Genomic DNA, 19,831 nt, shown 5'->3' on the forward strand with positions numbered 1-19,831 from the left:
GTACTGCCTCTTAACTTATTTTGAGGTCTTGGTTAGTTCTGTGTGGCTTTTGACATCTTTGGGCCAAAGACAAAAACTTGCTCTCTAAATCACTTCAGCTCTGGGCATGTCTCTGTTCTGGAAAAGGATGATGAAAAGCACTGCAATGAGTGTCATCCTTTGTAGAGGGACTGGATATGCCATTCGATGATCAGACACAAGTGTGTTCAATCACAGATCACAACATGTCTTTTTCAGGCTGGTTGTCCAACAGTTCTGGTTTCCTCTAGGCAAGTCTCAATCTTTGAAATGAGTATTATATTAGAAAAAACAAAAGAGAAAACCCAGCATCTCCTTCCAACTCACATAAAAGAAATCAGGGATTATTGCCCTCTGAACAGCACTTAAATGGAGCTGGTATGGGCTGAGACTCCATGAACTTGTTTACTTTTTACGTAATTCCAGTGTCCTCTAGGATTTGTCATAGTCTATGGGTTGTGTCATGGGAAGTACAAAATGTTCCGTATTCCTTATAGATCATCCTGTCGTAAAGCAGAAACTGGAGGGGAGAGATTTTCCCCCTCCTATAGGACCTTGGTTTTGCCTCTCAGGTCGTATGATACTAGCTCTGCCTGTGATTTGGAATAGCGGTGCCTTGTTTCCAAGCATTTCACAGGTCTTATGAAACGTTCACATAGGAATGAGGGGGAAATTCGTGCCAGTGGGCTTTGGAGAATATTGTTGGCACAATCCAGTCAATTACTTCATCATGGATTTATGGAAATCTAGGTTTATGGAGCCTGATCTGGGAACCTTTACTGCTCAGTCTTGTGCTTCTGGACAGGATAGTCCCAGACACTTTTCTGGAAACAGCCTCAGCTTGTTTCTCTTCTATTCCAAGGCTAAATACTTTTTTAAATGTTCTTTTCGCCCAACTTGAGCAATAAAGAAGTCCAACTGAGTATTACTGGAGGGCCAAAAAACCAGGAGACCACACCAGTGAAGAATATTTTCTTGATGTTCTGAGGTTCTCTTGCTTTTCACCCTGGGTCTTTTTTGTATGCTGACCTTTGGATCACCTCCCACCCCATTCATGTTTCATTTTGTGATAAACCCTTGGTTGAAGATAGGTTGGGAATAGATTTATTGCTTTTATTTTTTTATAGGTATATTTTGATTTGAACTCATTTTAACTTGTTGCTAGTTCTTTCAAGCTACTGTTCCTCTCATCTTGGTGTAATGATGGGCATTTCTCTGGAAGGGTCGAGACAGTGACATCTCCCTTATGGAGATCAGAATCCAGAAATCCAGTCAGGATTGAGGCGTTCTTGTTACATACAGGTATCCTCAGTTCTCCAAGTGAAAATGACAGACTTCTGTTCCTTCAAGGAATGTGTTGAGGACAGAAAAAAGTCCATTTCAGGCATTTTGGGTGGAGAGGAACTCTGATCTTAAAAGGAATTGGAATCCTTTCTACTAATAGGCATGGGCTATAAAAAGTGCCAAATAGTGTAGTTGGCTTTTCATTAGCCTCTGGTAATCTGCTTTCTCTACCTGGTTCCACCACCTCCAACGCCCCCATCCCAGTTCCAAAATGGAACTTAAAGTGGTTTAAAAGTCATACTCATCAGAATTATAATAATTTAGGTTGCTTGTTAAACTCAGATTCCTGGACCCACTTCCCAGATTGAATTAGAATATCTGGGGGTAGACTTTTAAAAAGAAAGTCCCAGATGATTTCTCATGCACATTACATTTAGAACCATAAATTACAGGATCTTTGACATTATGACTGTGAAGGCAAACTGCTTCTAAGCCTTTTCTTCCTACTGAACTAGATGCTTCCTCCGTGCTTACCATTCTCATCAGGAGGCGCCAGCTGTAGAGAACCCCCGCTGAGGTATTACCGTACACATAGCTCACTTTCGGGGTTTCTGGTGTCATTCCAATCCTCTGAAAGGAATTGAATTTTGTACTCAAACATGAAATATTCAGTTTTAGCTGCTGCTGTTTAGATAGCACCCTTAAACACTCTAGGAGCAAGAAGCCTACATGTCTACCCTCTCTGTGTGAGATAGGAGTTCTCTTCTCTGCCCAGAAGCATAGGCAAGACCAGTGTTAGTCACTCTCGGGAGACCACTGTAGAGTGGCCAGAGTGGGAGGGGCCCCGCTGCCCGTCCTGGGCAGACCCCTGCCGGCCTGACCAGAATCGACCGAGGAAGTTCCTCCTCACAGATGGAAAGGGTATTTGCCAGAGGCCCCGGCTTTCCTGTCAGGGACGGAGCTAATGCAAACCCCTGCTGCTATGGCTGGTGGGGCTGGCCAAATTTCTTTGTGTTGAGTCTTGTTTCCACCCCCAGCTCCTCTTCAGTCCTACAGATGCTGGTTTATTTGCACGTTCCATGCTGATCTTGGATTGAAAGCCTCTCCTTGTTTTTGAGCTCAGTGTTTAGATAACACCACATGCCTTTGGCAGCTAGGGCACCCTGTAAAGGAAATGCCTGGACTCTAACAGCCCCACTCATTCATTCTCTGTATGTGAGTGAGTGTGACCTGTGTTTAGGACCATTATAAGAACATTTCTCTGTAGGGGTTATTAATACTTGGGGTCTGCAGGGGTACCAGCGTTCTCCTTGATGTTTGGAGTCCTAAGGACAGTTTTCCAAGTCTCTTCTCTTTTTTGCCATTCCAGTAGTAAGAGAATTAAAGTCTGTTTTGCCCAACACTGGTTTCCACACATAACTGGAGTACCAGAGCATTCTTCCCTCTGGTGAGAAGACTTTTGGGCGACACAGGGCTGAGTGGCTAGTAGTGGTGCAGACTGTTTTTATAAGCAGGCCAGGTAGGCAGCCGCCTTTGCACTGTGATTTCAGGTGCTCTTTTCCCTGTGGGATATACCCTCCCTTATTCCCCTATCTTCCCCATCACTCTCTTGCCAAAAAGGAAAATGTGTTATTTTCTTTCAATATTAAATCTTTTCTGGTAGCATATAGCTCTTTAAATTTTCACTTGGTAAAATGCTGTTAAAACTTCTTCCTTAAAAATATTCCAGATAAATCTGCTAGATTCTAATTTAGGGATCTTGAGGCCCCTTTAAGCTCTACAATTCCCTAGAATTTATAACCTTTTTTTCCCTAAAACTACTAGGGCATTTCCGTTCCATGACAACAATTGTCTATATACGACAGAGTGAGTGATGTATAAACAGAGTGGCATTCATTTCTGCAGCATCTTTGATATACTTAACCTCACTTTCCTAGCAGTAATTCAGTGCTCTAAGAATCGAAGAAGGAAAAGTTGGTTATGACACAGACGGTGAGCAGTGATCATGATAAAATAGTGTCCAGATAATCGAGGATCGACTTCTAGCAGATAAAACACAACTATACACGTACACACTTTGTTCCTTAGTGCTGTATCACTGTGAATGTTCATGGCCATCGTAATCATTCTAAAATTGAAAATATCTTCTGAGTCATCAAAATAAATTATTTAGAACAACACTGTGACTTTTTTTTAAATATTACGAACAGTATAAAACTACAGAACAATAATAGGTGAACCAGAATGTACCACTCCCTAGTGAAACTGGATAAATGCAATTAGATATATTAACCAAACTATATTTCAAAGCTAAACATAAACTTGTTGGGAATTATAAAGGGAAACACGTCATCTTCCTTTTCCAATTGTTGTAGCTGTATGCTCTGCATTTAATTAAAATTTTTTCTTTAATATTTACTCTTGAGTCATGCCATATGGAATATAAAAATTCTCTGTGAACAGATTTAAAAATTGAAAACTAATGCTTAAGTAATAAAGTGATTATTGTTAAAAAAATATTCAGAATAAACTATAAAGTATCTGGTTTTCTTCCTAATGGTTCTTGAATCTCTTAATACAAAGGCCAAATATATCCCTAAGTATCACCCAGGATTAGCCAGGTGGACAGACACTGTTCACCTCCCAGGGTCTTGAGGAGCATCTAGTTGATTCTGTAATGAGCTCAGGTAAATAATCATTTTAATATGGCTTCTTTCCAGACGTTTGTGTTATCCTTTTCCTATAAATGTACTGGGATTTCACCTTTTGGAGACTGAAAAAGGGAACTGACGGCTTAAATAACTTGCTTTAATGTAATCAAGGAGCCGCTCCTATCTTCATTATTACCTTCTAGCCTACTGCGTAGAAATACCTTTCTTCTGAAATTCAGATGCCCAAGCTTGACAGGAGGTCCTGGGCACATGTTGTGAAGAAGTAAGTGCAGTGTGTTTTGCGGACTCTTATCCAGCCTGTCTCATGCCCAGTCCCTGTGCTTTGTGCCTTCCAGTTCTCTCCTACGTTACGGTGGCAACCTGTCCCTTCAAAGTGCCATGAGTGTGCGATTCAATAGCAATGGGACCCAGCTCCTGGCCCTGAGGCGTCGCCTGCCCCCTGTGCTCTATGACATCCACTCTCGCCTGCCTGTGTTCCAGTTTGACAATCAGGGTTACTTCAACTCTTGTACCATGAAAAGCTGCTGTTTTGCAGGAGATCGTGACCAGGTAAGTGCCTTCTGCCTCCTGTATCCCACACTAATGCTTTCTTCTCAAATTGCTCTTTCTGTATGGTCTTTATTTCTCCTTAGCTTCATGTCAGATAGAAACAATTGAGGGGAAACAGTAAGTGTCTGGGGATATCGTTCTGGCTTCATAGTGAGTGACTCCTTCAGAGCTGCCGTGAGTAATGTGAGGCACACATCATAAACCAGGGCTGGCCGCAGGATGGTTCTGAGCAGCCCAGCTCGGCCAAGTTGGTGAACAGATTTTCAGATTCTAAGAATGTGTCATTTCAAAAGAAAGGAGGGAGTCCATGAAAAATTAGCCTGCCAGAAAAAGAGAGGCTCTATTTTTTTCGGTATCAATAAAATTGAGTAATGAATGAAACACCCTAAGTACCATCAAGAGACATATATCCTGAATGGTCCCTTGGGATGGCATCTTTTTCTTGGATGAAAAGGGCTGAGCAACTTTGTTTGAGAGGAAGCCAGATGCTGACTTTTTCTTTTGATTGCCAGCAGCACAACTGGGAAGGAGAACCCAAGCTGTGAGTTTCCAGCCTTTCCACAGTCTCCCTGGGAATGGAGACACTGATGTTGACTTAGAGCTGGCAGTTTAAAAACATAGTGCGTTCTTGACTGTGTGCGTTGGCCATGGAAGTTGTGATGCGGGCATCAGTGAGGGGACCAATCATACTGGTCTGAGTAATCAAGCTGAACAAAGACAAAAAGATTGAGCAAAGAAACAAACATTTTTGTTTTCTTCTCAAACACAACAAGTCTTATTGTTACTTCACATTTAGATTGGTAAAAGACAAAGACAAACCTAATTCTCCTGCTAATGCTTCGTGTTCTCTTTGGGTCCATCAGCTGTCAAATTTTGACATGTAATTCTCACATGCTGCACTCCACCTCTTTAAAGTTATTTGTGGGCCATAGGGCATAAAAGAAACAGTTCTTTGAGAACTTGTAAAGTCCCTGCTATTTGAAGGCATAACTAGGACTCTTTTTCCTAGACTGAGGTTGCTAGAGGCCCCCCGTGTCATAGCATAAAGATTAGTATATGTAATAGGAGCACAATAAACGCTTGTTGAATTGAGTTGAATGTGAAAGAAACCGAGAAGGATCTTTTAAGTTGCCCAGGCTAGGGACTCCCCCTTTTTAAATAAAGAATAGATATCCAAATTCAGAATTTATGTTCAGGTTGGAATCCTAGGAGCTACTTAGCTGCGATCCACACGTGAAACCACTAGATGCCCTCAGTTATATAAGCATTGGGACTTAGAGAGGCCACAGTGCCTGAATGACCTTTTTTTATAGGCAATTTGTTTCTTGGGTAGGAAAAAGCAATTTCTAGAGATGGTCCGACTCCTGATAGAACAGATAATTGTCAGCTCTGCAGAACCTTGGTTTAGTTTCATTCAGCTGTGAAAATAACAACCAAGCCCCTCCTTTCTCGTCCTTCTTTCCTTTCTTTCCTGCTTTTATTGATCATCTTCTGTCAACAGCTTACGTAGGTATGAGATCCTTATTTCATTTAACAATAAAGAGTAGGCACTACATGTAATGGTTTGTTACGCTTTTTACCAGAAACATGGGCTCAGGAAAAGGTGAACAAGGTGAAGGAGAATAGATGTTGTGTTTTCCTTCGGTTCCTATATTAACAGCCAGAATGAGTCTGCACGGAGTCCTTAAAAGACTCAGAGTAAAGGCCTCCAGCCAATGTGTAGAGTACCTAGACCACGGTTTCTTAGCCTTGGCACTGTCAACGTTTTGCTCAGATAATTCTTGGTTTTGTGGGACTGTCCTATGCATCACAGGATAGTTATAGCATCCCTGGCCTCTCCCCACTAGACACCAGTGATGTCTCCCCCAGCCATCCCCCAGACAATGAAAAATGTCTCCAGATATTGCCACATGTCCCCAGGACGATGGGGAGGGGGTGGGGGGCATTGCCTCTGGTTGAGAACCTCTGTCCTCGATCCGTTTTCTCCAGACACACCGGGACAGACAGGTATTACCTTGAAAGTCTATTCATATTTCCCACACAGATTATCAAAAGTATATCACCTAGGGAATAGGAAGCACAGAGATTTATGTTTGCCTGTGTTGTTCATTCCTTGGGGACTATGAAATGTAGCCGATTTGTCATCGTCTTGTCTCAGTGCCTGGCACACAGTGGGAATACAATAAATATTTGTTGAAGTAAATCTTGAGTACGTTGGTTAACGTGTGGGTTTTAGTTATTGGGGCCTACAGCTTCTCTACCTGGAAATCAGGATTGGTAAGTACGGTTTTCCTGCTCAACTACTGAGGGCTTTACAGAGGATGAGTTAAATAATAGATTTTCAGTGAAACTAATCTACTGAGCTTGTACTTTTGAAGTGTGGCACAGGAGGCCAAACTTCATGCCTTGTTCCTGGAACATCTCTCTCAGATGTGATTTACAAGCTCTGACTTCCCACACTCAGGGCTAAAGCAGCAGCTGCCGCGCTTACAGTATTATCTGCAGGGCTGACATGTGTAGTCTTTGACTAGTCCAGACAGGATCTTTTTTGCTGCCTTCAAATTCCAAAGCTTACCCTTTCCTTATATCGGTCTTTATATTTGATCTTGTTCTTGTGTACTTTGAGAACGCCCACAGCCCGAAGCTCTGTGTTCTGGAACTCTTCATTTAGTCATAGGCTGGGTAACCATCCCAGAATTTCCATAATAGGAATGAACATGGTCAAGAAAAGCACTAAGTGACCCATCTATCTGAGACAGACTTCTGGCTTTCAATTATGGTGAGATAAGTCTGTCTACACAGATGGATGCAGAGTGTGCCAGAGAGCCTGTACTTCGTTTTAGACTGTCCTAGGTTCACTAGGTAATTCATTAGCTTCAAAATGAAATTAACATTTCAAGACATTGGACTCAGGGAATAAAGTGTGAAATAGGCTGAGCCTACTGTGTGTGTTCCCCATGCTCATTGCCACCACTGTATATAAATTCTAATTATAGAGCTACTAGAGATCATTTTGTATAAACCGTCCTTTTACAGATGGGAAAACTAAGGCTCAGAGAGGTTAGGTACACAAGTCAAGACATATTTGGGTTTGTACCAGAGCCAGGACTAGAACCCAGATTTTTGAGCTCTTAGTACAGACCATTTTTCACTATACAGTTGTAATAACTTAATGCCAACAGTGGAAAGGCAAGCAGCAAAAATGAGTGAATTGGGCTCGAAGTAAACAGTAGCAAGTTCTGGGGACTGGCCAACTGGAGAGCCCACCCTTGTAAATCTAAATGAATCCTGTCTGAAGCTTTGACTCAGCTTCAGTCCATTGCTGCCTTGAGGGCCTCTGGTTTTTTTCAAGGGAAGCCAGAAATAAAGATTTATATGTGAGGTGTCCTGATCTTTAAGTATTGCAACAAATTCATACTTTATTGTGTGGATAAAACAAATCTGTACACCACACCTATTCTGCTCTAGAGCCACCAGTTTGAAACCTCCGGTCTGCAGCAGAATGTTTTTCTCTCATGTTTAATTTCGTGGTCTGTCATTAATTCATAGGTCAGTAGAAATGAGTTCCTTTTTCCTGTCTTCTACTAAAACCCTTCCTAACTACATGCCTTTCTCCCCTCCCCTCCGTTGTTTAAAATAAGAAAGTAGATACTTATTGAGCATCTACTTATGCCAGATGCTGTGGTAGACACATTCACATGACTGCCAGACAGGACCCTCTCTGAGATTTGCATTCAGAGCCCTCTATACAATCTGTCTTCCCCACTTTTGGCGAAAAACACGTGGTTTCTTTATTTCTAGCATAATCTTATAATTCTTCAAGTTTAATAACTTCTGTCATCTGATAAGGTGACATAAGTGACATCAGATTGGTTGGGCATCAACAGAAACAATTAGCCCCCCCAAAGAGCCTTGAACTTTTCCTTTCCTTTTTATTTTTTTAGCCTGTCCACCTTTTAGGCTTACAGTATAGTGAGGAATCTTGCAATAAAACAGCATTTCCTCTTCTCAAGGCTGCCTGAATCCAAGGGTTCTCCTCCTTGCTTTCTTGTCATACTTAGATTTTTTTGTTTATCTTTCGTTTTCTCCTTGAAGCCTGACTGGGTACATTCTGTCTCCCAAGCTTCACCCCCCCACACCCCCAGCACCCCCCCACCCCCACCCCGTATTACTCACTGAGCCAATCTTTTAACAGGGTTAAAAAAGAAGGCCAATTTTCCACCTGCTAGCTTTTCTGGCACATGCTTGTAAAACAGCACTCGGCTTTTGTTCCCTTTCTTTCACAATTCCTTAAATGGCTCTCGTCCTAGATTATGAGAGTCCAACAGAGCAGCCCAAGGCTTCTGGGAAGTAAGTCTTTCAGGCTAACAGGAATGTGTTGCCCGCAAAGGGACAGTGTGATAATTTTAAAATCTTCTCTTGCTTTAGTCTCATCTAATGCCTGTACACTTGCTGAAAGTAGAATGAGGAAGGAAGGAGAAAGTATAATAAAGTTTTCTTGCAAGGGTTGGGCACTGGAATGTTTGAGCATTGGGATTGCTTTACACAGGTCTTTGTTTTAAACTTGATAGATGGCAAGGCCTCTGAAATCTTGATAATTAAATCATTCTGTCTCATTCCCTGGAGAAAAGAGCTGACTTGTACCCTGTGAATCCAACAGAATGGCCTTGAATATGTGGCCTGGCCTCAGACATTACATCACCACTCAACCTTTCTGTGTTGACATTATATGGGTATAGCAGAGGTGCAGGAATGTACCAGTAAGTGCACTCCAGGCCAGTGAGGCACCTTATAAAGTTAGAACTTTACTTTTTTCTGTAACTCCCTCTAGTCCTAATTAATCTCACTTGGGGGCCTGGCAACCCACGTGTTCTTCATCTGAAATAAAGGCACACTTTTAGTAGGGGGAGATTCGGCTCTTGGGTTCCATCCTAGGACTTGCTTTATGACTTCAGGCTAATTTCTTCTTATCTTTCTTTTATATCATATATTTTTAGCCCTTTAGCTTCTAAAGCACTTTCTTTTATATTAATCCTCCCAGCGACCTTTGGGTTTGTTTCATTGGACAGGTTTTATCCCCATGTGAAACTGAGGCCTAGAGAAGTTTGAAATGGCAGATCTAATCGGCAGCAGAAACAGGATTAGACTCAGTCTCTTGCCTGTGATTGTACCCTCTTCCTCTTAGGCATGCTGCCACCTGTGTTATACAGGTTAAGTGGTGATAGTACCTTCCATCGTCTGATGAAGAGGAGCTGAATACAGAATGTAGTGGCAGAGGGATTCCTTGTTGTGTGTATTATTTAGGTAAATATCAAGAGACTTTTTTTATAAAAAGAAGGTAGCTTGAAAATAACTGGTATATTAAATCAACTATTTATAACTCTCTGAATCCTGAACCCCTTTGAAAATCTAAAAGCTGCGAACATTCATTTCAGAAAAATGTATATATGCACATAGTTTTACGTATGATATTAAGTTGCGTACGGATCACGAGAATCTTCACGAGGGATTTAAACCCCGCCGTACGCAATGTGTTAAGGAGTTTATGGAATTCCTGAAACCCAGGGGTTTCAGGTATTAGCAATCCTGGATTAAGATTGCACTCATGGGTTATGTCATCTTTTAGTCCATTTGCTGATACAGTTTTAGAGCTTAGAAAGCTTAAAACACTCTGGAGTGTATGCAGGCCTGTTTGATATGGTCTGATTTATAATTGTTCAGCTGAAAAGGAACACTAGGGACCTGATTTCTTCTTAGGAACATATGAAATTGATTTGACCTGATGATACAACATGAGTTCACCTTTAATCTCTCGAGTTCCTGTCTAGGAGCCTGGGCTCTACTAAGAAATCCCTGGTGGATATTAATGAAGGGAACACAATATAACCTTTCCTGCTCTATCTGCCCCATCCTCCTTAGAGATTTAACTTTCGTAGCTTTGCCCCTTTTTCAGGTGCCTTCAAAAAAAGGAAAGTAATTTTCCTTCCTATGAATGGTTGAGACCTTTTTTGAATGAGGAGTATAAATACTCATGGGTAGATTGAAATGAGTGATGCCATCTCCCCACTTCCCACATATAAAAGCTGAGGCCCACAGAGGAGCGTTTGATTGCTGAAGGCCTTTGGGTTGATGCCCTCTCATCTTGCCCAGGTTTCCAAAAGAGTTTTGCCAAATAAAGATTCATCTTTAAGTAATGCAGCCTACTCTGTTACAAGCAGCTGCTGGAGATTTAGAGCATTTTTTAAAAATTTCCTCCCTACTGATTATTTGACTATTATTGGCTGTCTTTATGGAACGTTTCTTTATTAATAGAATTTTTCCTACTCAGAACCCCTAAAGGGTAGTCATTTTAATAAACTAGAGAATTCCAGGAGCCTAATGGAGCTAAAATGGCAAATGGTCCAAAATCAAGAATCAGGTAATTTCACATGCAAAAATATTGTGAATCTTATGGGTATGACTATTTGCATGCTTTTATTGGGAGCCAATGGAATTCTGTTTTCTCCTACCACAAATAAAATAATTCTATGCTTTGGCTATTTCCAAAGAAAAACTTCTCTGATTGCATTGGGTAGTATTTGTGGCATGAATTATGAATGATATAATCAAAGGTATATTATATACCAATTGGCAAACCTTTTTCTGGAAATAGTCTTCTGGAAAACACATCACAAAATTGTTCAATCACATTTTTTCCCCTTTTGACAAAAGGTCAGGGAGAAATAAGACCTGTGTTTGATTTAAATGTTAAATTGCAGTCTCTCTGCTGTTACTGATCTAGGCTAGAGAGCCATCTGGTTTTTCTGTCCTAGGCAGTACAGTTAATTAGACAGGCGTACCATTTACTGGAGAAAAATTAATCAATTACTATGGAAGGAGCCTCGGAGAGAACTATGTAAGTTGATCAGTACTCAGTGAATGGTAATTGATTGGTATGTTTCCTTCTCAATCAACAGATGTTGGAGAATATCAAATGCTGTACAAACATACGCACACACGTACACATACATATACATATATATATATATATAGAGAGAGAGAGAGAGAGAAATGGAAGGTCCTGTTAAGACATATTCTGGGTTATTAGAGAATATCAGATAGATGGCCTGTCTCCTGCCTTCTAGAACTTTTAATGTGTATTTTGTGTAGGGATGAGGAGCATTTTTTGTTTATATCCATATTTCTAAACCCAGTGAGGCCTTACAATATAATATACAGTTATCTGTATTCCAAAATTGTCCCTTTTTTGGTTTGTTTTAACCATTAAGATTTAAATAAAGGTGTTAGGGAGGGAGAAATAGTTGCTTTGCTTGAAGATGGCTAACAATTTTTTTCTCTAGTAAGCTGCTGTTTAGTAAACAGTTTTGCTGTGGCAGGCTACGTTTAGATCCTTCTTTGAACCTCAGGTTATTAAAAATATCTTGTGACTTGCGTGAGTCTACAAGAGTGGTTTGTGTAGTTAGAGGCATCGTCTTCTCTGGGTATTCAGCCAGCAAAGGTCTTGAGAGCATGTGTAATTCGAGAATGCTAAGAGTTGAAGAAAGGGGCAGGAGTTCCTGGAGTGGGTGCTGGGCCTTACAGCAGTCTACCAGAGAGTAGGGAGTGTTACCTGAGTGACTGTTTTTCATAATGGTTAATGAATGCATTGACAGAGGACATGTGGGCAAATGAAACAGTGACAAGTGCTAATTCTGTAAATTTTCTTTTTTTTTTTTTTTTTTTTTTTTTTTATGGTGGTGGTGGTGGTGGTGGTGGTGGTGGTGGTGGTGGTGGAGGTGGTGGCGGTGGCGGCCGCGGTCGTGGTTCCTTCTTGAAATCTATTGAGAGGAGTTGTTGCTCTGTCCCTATGGTTAAGTTAATGTCTCTATACTGACAGTGGGTTGGATAAAAAGATTAAAATGCACTGGCCTCAGGTTGACTCTGCGTAAAATGGCTGGGCTGCATCAAGATCAGTAAACAAACAGGATGGCTCTTAGACAGAATGAATAAACAGTGAGATGGGTCAGAGTGTGGCCAAGCTTTAACCTTTGTGGCCGCCTGGGGAGGATTATGGATGATGTGAATCCATGCAATAGCTTATGCTCATGTTTGCGTTGGTATCACTCATCTTACCCACAAAGCCAAATCAAAATTAAGTATGTCTTCCACTCTCCGATCTGAAGTAGCCTGTGGGTCTCCTACCTCCCCGCCCAACCCAGAGCATTTTGGGAAGTGGGGCTTCCGTTGCCTAGATAGTGGACACCTAAAACACTCTTTCTCCTTCCTTGGAGGCCTGCCCTGTTCGTCTCAGTTAAGATACAAGGTAAAAGACTCATATGAAGTGAGTTTTTAATTTGTCATTTACCCCTTACTGTTTAGAATGAGATCAAAGAAAAGACCTAAGAGAAGGTAATGAATTCTTCATATTCATGTCCCCACTAGGCTACAAACCTAACACCATCTTATTTAGTTTTTGCTTTTCTAAACCTGAACAGTAGCAATTTTTACATTTTTTCATGGGGGTGTTTTAAATGTGAATGTTGGTTGTGAAGTCCTACCGTGTTTCCCCAAAAATAAGACCTAGTCAGACAATCAGCTTTAATGTGTCTTTTGGAGCAAAAATTAATATAAGACCCGGTCTTATTTTACTATAAGACTGGGTCTAATATAATATAATATAATATAATATAATATAATATAATATAATACCCGGTATAATATAATACCAGGTATAATATAATACCAGGTCTTATATTAATTTTTGCTCCAAAACACGTATTAGAGCTGATTGTCCGGCTAGGTATTATTTTCGGGGAAACAGGGTACATCACAAAAGGGAATAAAAATATTAAACCTAGGAATTTTTGGCAACCATTTTTTTCTATTACGTTTCTATAGCTTACATACAGAGAGTGCCAAAAGAATGTATGCATATTTTAAGAAAGGAAAAACTTAAAATTGTAGTACTTAATATATACCGATAACAAAAAATGAATACAAGTCATGTGTATACATTTTTTTGGCATAAATACTGCCCGGTATTTATAAAGGGCAGTCTGCTGCTGAACCTTTCTGTTATCTATGCCAGAAGTCCTTTTCTCTAGGTCAGCTTCAGATTCAATACCAGCTTGCCTGGGTAAGAATGCGCAGATACTGTTTGAAATTAGATATCAAGATAAAAAGGAAAAGAGAGAAACTTATACCTCCAGTTTCACCACTTGAGGTGAAGTTCAATTTTCTGGTTAATTCAAATAATAATTGTGTTTCATAAATCTGGATATAATTATATACTTTGGGTTTCCTTTGGTAGTGATTAGTGTTGGCACTATTTGATCCTTGTTTTCTTGCTCCCTGTAACAAATATTTAAATATTTGTGAGATGGCTAATCAAGACTTGCAGTGTTCTGTCCTCTTGAGTGCTAATCATAGCAGGGCCACAATCACAGGCTCCAACTGGGGTCTAGGAGAAGACGAACCCTTCCAATACAGCTTTAGAAGAGAGAAATCTTTCCAACTGCTCTGATGATGTTAAATGTACCTCTGTACTCAGCCCACTAAAAATAATCTTTATTTCCACAAAGCTTTAAAAAGAAAGAAGGAAGAAAGGGAGGGCAGGAGGACAAAAGCGCTCTTTTGGCTACCTTGTATTTTAAAATAGCCCAGAACTCTGTCCCCTGTCTTGGAAGACTCATCTCCCAGATATCCACATAACTTGCTCTCTCATTTCCGTCAGGGCTCTGCTCAAAATGCCATTTTATCTGCAAGACCTGTGATCACCCTATATAAATGGAAATTAACCACCCCAGCACTCCCTATATACTCTAACCTGCTGTTTAATTTTTCTCTCTACCACCCCTGGACACATTACATATATATTTTTTTATTTTTCACAAGTACATATTCTTTTTAATTTTTTTTTCTACCCACTCTCCTCTCACATTATATATGTATATAATTCTTTTCCTCTTCCAACCCAATAAAATGTAAGCTCCATGAGGGTAGGAGCAGGGTCTTTTTTGATCAATTCTGTTTCTTTCCCTGGAACCGTGTCCAACCTATAGTCGATATTTGATAAATATTTGTTTAATGAATAAAGGGATGGGCTTATTTTTATTTCAGTCTCCCACAGTCAGCAGTATCCTAGGCAGCCAACTTTGAATGCTGGAAAGGGCCCAGCAGACAACTATGAAATGTCATAAATGAATTCCTCAGGGCAGTTTTGTGATTCTAGTGTGTGTGAACACTTAAATGGTTTGACTAGACGGCAGTGGGTCAAGACCCCCTCCTTGGAAATCATCCCGAGCCGTTCCCTTGTGGTGGTTCCAAGAGGAAGAGAGGGTCAGGAGTTGCCCTTATCCCTGAGAGGAAGCCTGTACATTGTACACATTTTCTATATATTTTAGGGGCTGTCATATTAAATCCAAGAGGCCTTAACTCCGTGGGAGTTTTCTTCCTTCTAAGGCAATCTTCTGAGTCAGCGTTCTGTCTGGAGTCCCCTTTTACCTTTCCGTGGCTCTTTCCCTGGTGAATAGCTGAACAAATTAGGAAAGCACAGATCCTTCACAACGAAATAGTAAAATCTCTCGTAAGCCCAGCCTTGGCTCACTCTTTTTTAATATTTATTTATTTATTTTCCCCTTCTTCCGCCTCCCCCACTCTGATTCAAGCCGTTGTTTCTCAGTCTAGTTGTGCAGGACACAGCTCCCTGGCCCAGGCTGGTATTATGAGCCTTGCACTACCCCCGCTGAGGCAGTCGGTTGCCAGTCGTTGGTCAGGCGCTCACAGCAGCTCACGGCAACTCATACCAGCTACTGGCCGCTCACGATGGCTGCTGGCCGCTCACGCCAACTGCCGGCCACCGACCACTCCTGACAGCACACAGTAGCCCATGGCTGCTCGCGATGGCTACCGGCCACTCACGCTGGCCACTGGCTGCTCCTGGCAGCACACGGTAGCCCATGGCAGCCCAGCAGCCCGCGGCAGCCCAGGGCAGCTCATGCTGACCTCTAGCAGCTCATGCCGACCTTCCAGCTGCTCACGGCATCCCAGCTCGAGGGAGCGCTGTTGGTCACAATCTTAGCTGTAGAGGGCGCAGCTCACTGGCCCATGTGGGAATCAAACCGGTGACCTCGGCGTTAGGAGTATAGCGCTCCAACCACCTGAGCCAGCATCAAGGAGTGAGCTAAGCCATGCTTCCTGTTCCTGTTAAAACAGTAGTCTACAAGAGCACCATCGCTTTATCTTGATGTCTTTTAGCTTTTTGTGTTACTTCTTTACATAAGGCTGGCTCAGTGCTCAAACCTATCTTGCCTTGCTTTTTTTGTGAATCACTGGGCACCTTGTTTCTCATAATGGCACCTAGTGATTTCTACTTTATCGCATGGTAGTTGTGTAACTACATGTGTATTTTCTACTTGATTTAAGCTCTTTGGGAACCCAGATATTACTTCACATATTTTTGTAAGCACCAGAGTACCTGGCACGCAGTGCTTGATTAGTTAGAATGAATCTTTCCTGCCAACTAGTAGGTAGTTAGGCCAAAATTACAGTGAGAAGAAAGCCCTTGGGCTTCTGCATTCCAACTTCCTAACTTGAACCAGTATAGTGTCATAAACTGCAGGGAATTACTTGGATAGACCCTAAAGTCAGGGCAATTAGGACTCATCTTTTCTGTTTTCTTTTTTTTAAGGCAGATTTTTATAGTTCAGTAGCATTAAGTACATTCACATTATTGTATAACCATCACCATTATCCGTCTCCAGAACCTTTTCATCTTCCCAAGCTGAGAGTCCATACCCATTAAGCAGTAGCTCCCCATTTCTTCCTCTCCCCCGCAGTCCTTGGCAACTACCATTCTTCCTTCTGTCTCTGAATTTGACTACTCTAGGTACCTCATGTAAGTTGAATCATACAATATTTGGCTTTCTGTATCTGGCTCATGTCCTTTAGCATAATGTCTTTAAGCTTCATCTATGTTGTGGCATGTAACAGAATTTGCTTTTTAAGGCTGAATAATATTCCATTGTATGTATAGACTACATTTTGTTTATCCATTCACCTATTGATGGACATTTGGGTTGTTTCCACTTTTTGGCTATTGTAAGCATTCTTCTATGAACATTGGTGTACAGATAGCTCAAGTTCCTGCTTTCAATTTGATATATGAAGATCAGACAATTAAGTTCACAAACTCATCCTAGAAAAAATGCTACATATGCTCCATACCTCATTGCTATGGTCACCTTCACTATGGTCACCTTCAAAGCACTCCCCTTGGGAAACTATGCATCGACGCCAGCGCCTAGTCCACCCTTCAAAGCAATTTTGGAACTCTTTTTCTGGAATGGCCAGCAGAGCTGTCGTCGTATTACTCTTGATGTCCTAAATGTCATCCAAATGTCTTCCTTTCAACATTTCCTTTATCTTCGGGTAAAGAAAGAAGTCATTGGGGGCCAGATCAGGTGAGTAGGGAGGGTGTTCCAATACAGTTATTTGTTTACTGGCTAAAAACTCCCTGTGAGCTGGTGCATTGTCGTGATGCAAGAGCCATGAATTGTTGGTGAAAAGTTCAGGTGGTCTAACCTTTTCAGGCAGCGTTTTCCGCACTTCCAAATAGTAAACTTGGTTAACTGTTTGTCCAGTTAGTACAAATTCGTAATGAATAATCCCCCTGATATCAAAAAAAGGTTAGTAACATCATTGCAACAAGTTTATGAATGTAATTGTCAGACCTCGTATACCTAAGAATGGAATTGCTGCGTCATATGCTAGTTCTGTGTTTAACTTTTGGAGGAACTGCCATACTGTGTTCCACAGTGGGTGCATCATTATACATTCCCACCAGCCATGTACAACTGTTCCAATTTCTCCACATCCTCACTAATACTTTTCTGTGTGGGGGGTTTGTTTGTGTTTTGTTTTGTTTTTATTTTTGGTAATAGTCATCCTAATAGGTGTGAAGTGGTATCTCATTGTGGTTGTGGTTTTGATTTTTATTTCCCTAGCAATTAGTGATGTTGAGCATCTTTTCATGTGCTTATTTGTCATTTGTTCTTTTATTTATTTGTTTTTTTAAATATTTTATTGGGGAAGGGGAACAGGACTTTATTGGGGAACAGTGTGTACTTCCAGGCCTTTTTTCCAAGTCAAGTTGTTGTCCTTTCAATCTTAGTTGTGGAGGGTGCCATTCAGCTTCAAGTTGTTGTCCTTTCAGTCTTAGTTGTGAAGGGTGCAGCTCAGCTCCAGGTCCAGTTGCCATTGCTAGTTGCAGGGGGCACAGCCCACCATCCCTTACGGGAGTTGAGGAGTCGAACTGGCAACCTTGTGGTTGAGAGCCCACTGGCCCATGTGGGAATCCAACCGGCAGCCTTTGGCATTAGGAGCACAGAGCTCCAACCGCCTGAGCCACCAGGCCAGCCCGCTTACTTGCCATTTGTATATTTTATTTGGAGAAATGTCTGGTCAAGTCCCTGCCGGTTGGTTGGTTGTTGCTGAGTTTTGGCCAGTGAGCCTTTTGATTTGCAAATACTGTTTTGTTTTGTTTTGTTTTTTGTTTTGCAAATACTTTCAAGAGGGTGTTTGCTGTGTGGTGCCTTATGAATATATCTCCATTTATCTTGTTTAGTTTAAAAAAGTCTTTCTCTGTATAAATAGATAGGTAGATATAGATATATTGTCAACATATAAATAATATGTTTTTTTATCCCAACAGTATATCCTTTCAGGCTCTGATGACTTCAACCTGTACATGTGGAGAATTCCTGCAGACCCAGAAGCAGGTGAGTGGACCTCTAGTGTGAACCTGCTGCCGTTTTGGCTCCATTGATTCTGGCATGTTGTGCCCTGAAAGGACAGATTGGTGGCAATAAGGAAGGTATTTCTCTTTCAACATAATAAGTTTATCAGAAAAGTGACCAAAAGAAATTTTAAGTGAAAATTAGAAGCCAGATTTAACTATAACCCTCAACTATAGCCATATCTGACATAGTGATGCTCAGCTTTTTTTTCTCCTAAGAACTTTTCTTTAGACTTCATAGACCTCCTTTATGTCCATTTCTCTCTCTCCTATTTCACACCTGGAATATTTTTATCTTGCTTTTACATAGTTTTCCTTTATTATCCATCTGCATGTTCCTGCTTATTCCTCCACAGATAGTTGTTAAGGCCTCTTTTCCCTTTGGCCTCCCTGGTGATATGAACCAAAGTGGGACTGTCTTTGTTGATGGACAGATGCACTCCTTGGGGTTTGGCTGACCTCAGACATTAAAGAAATTAGGAAGAAATATTTCTGCATTTGCTGTAGATATATTCTGGGAAAAAAAGCCTGCAGCTTTCTATAAATTTGGATCTAGGCCAGCTGAGGTTTCAAATAGCCTAGCTCATTCTTCATTCTTAATAATAGTGTCCTCACATGCTCAGTTACGTGTTACACCGGTTGCTTCCCACGGGTAGAAAAATGTGTATTTTTCATTCTCAGGACAGCTCAATATAGCCATCTGCTCTGGGTGATAGATACATCAAACTGGGAAATGGCCATTAGGAAAGTTATAGAAGACTATGTCAAGTGTCTTGCATGTGTCTAGTGCTCAGAATTTAGGGAAGTTGTTGGCTTGCCTATTGCTGAGTTAACAATATTGTTACCAAACATCTGCCTTTCGAAACTTGTTGAGGCCCACGTTTGGTGTAACTATCCTACTGCTGTGGTCTGCTTACCAAACCTGTTGTAAAAGGCCTTTCCCCCTTCTGGAATTTGGAAAGTATGATGAAGCAGCTTACCTTTTAAGCACAACCAAATAGGACAGCAGCATCTATCTGAACATAAAATGATGGTCTAGCACTAGAGGTAGTTCTGTATTAAGTCTCCTGCCCCCATAAATTTTAGATTGATTAGCAGAGACATAATCTTTGGGCCTAACTGTACCTTTTACCTGATCTTGAAAAGCTTTTAATTATTAAGTCAATATGACTTTAAAATAGAAAGTGGATCATCCCCCTTTCCCCAGGACTATTCTCTGGAATCTTTTTCATGGTTGTATGAACAGAGAAAGGGGAAAGAATTGGCAATAGTATTGTTGATTTTTTTCCTCTCCCTGTTAATTTCTATACTGACTTAGGAGTGTGGGCCACTGTTAGGTTGACTTTATAAGTAGAAAAAGGATGGATGGACAAGAAGAAACCTATTGTTTAGGAAAACTAAAAGACATATTAAAACAAAAAAACAGGCAAAACTAAAGTATATAGGAATGCACACTTGGATAAATAAAATTACTTTAAAATGCAGATAAGTGATTAATACAGAAGTCAGGGTAATGATTACTTTAAGGGGGCAG

The 19,831-nt window shown here is 41.0% G+C and overlaps 1 protein-coding gene across 4 annotated transcripts in view; it reads left to right on the plus strand.

The window, feature by feature from the left end:
* The window catches only part of DCAF5 (DDB1 and CUL4 associated factor 5), an 85,172-nt gene that overhangs the window by 44,518 nt on the left and 20,823 nt on the right, over positions 1 to 19,831 (plus strand). For all 4 annotated transcript variants that reach the window (XM_019733487.2, XM_019733485.2, XM_019733486.2 and 1 more), the window contains exons 6-7: positions 4,310 to 4,523; positions 18,214 to 18,280. In XM_019733487.2, coding sequence (XP_019589046.1) covers positions 4,310 to 4,523; positions 18,214 to 18,280 — 281 coding nt within the window. The remainder of the gene's footprint in view (positions 1 to 4,309; positions 4,524 to 18,213; positions 18,281 to 19,831) is intronic.

Source organism: Rhinolophus sinicus, linkage group LG03 (genome assembly GCF_036562045.2).
Source record: "Rhinolophus sinicus isolate RSC01 linkage group LG03, ASM3656204v1, whole genome shotgun sequence".
NCBI classification, from domain to species: Eukaryota; Metazoa; Chordata; class Mammalia; order Chiroptera; family Rhinolophidae; genus Rhinolophus; species Rhinolophus sinicus.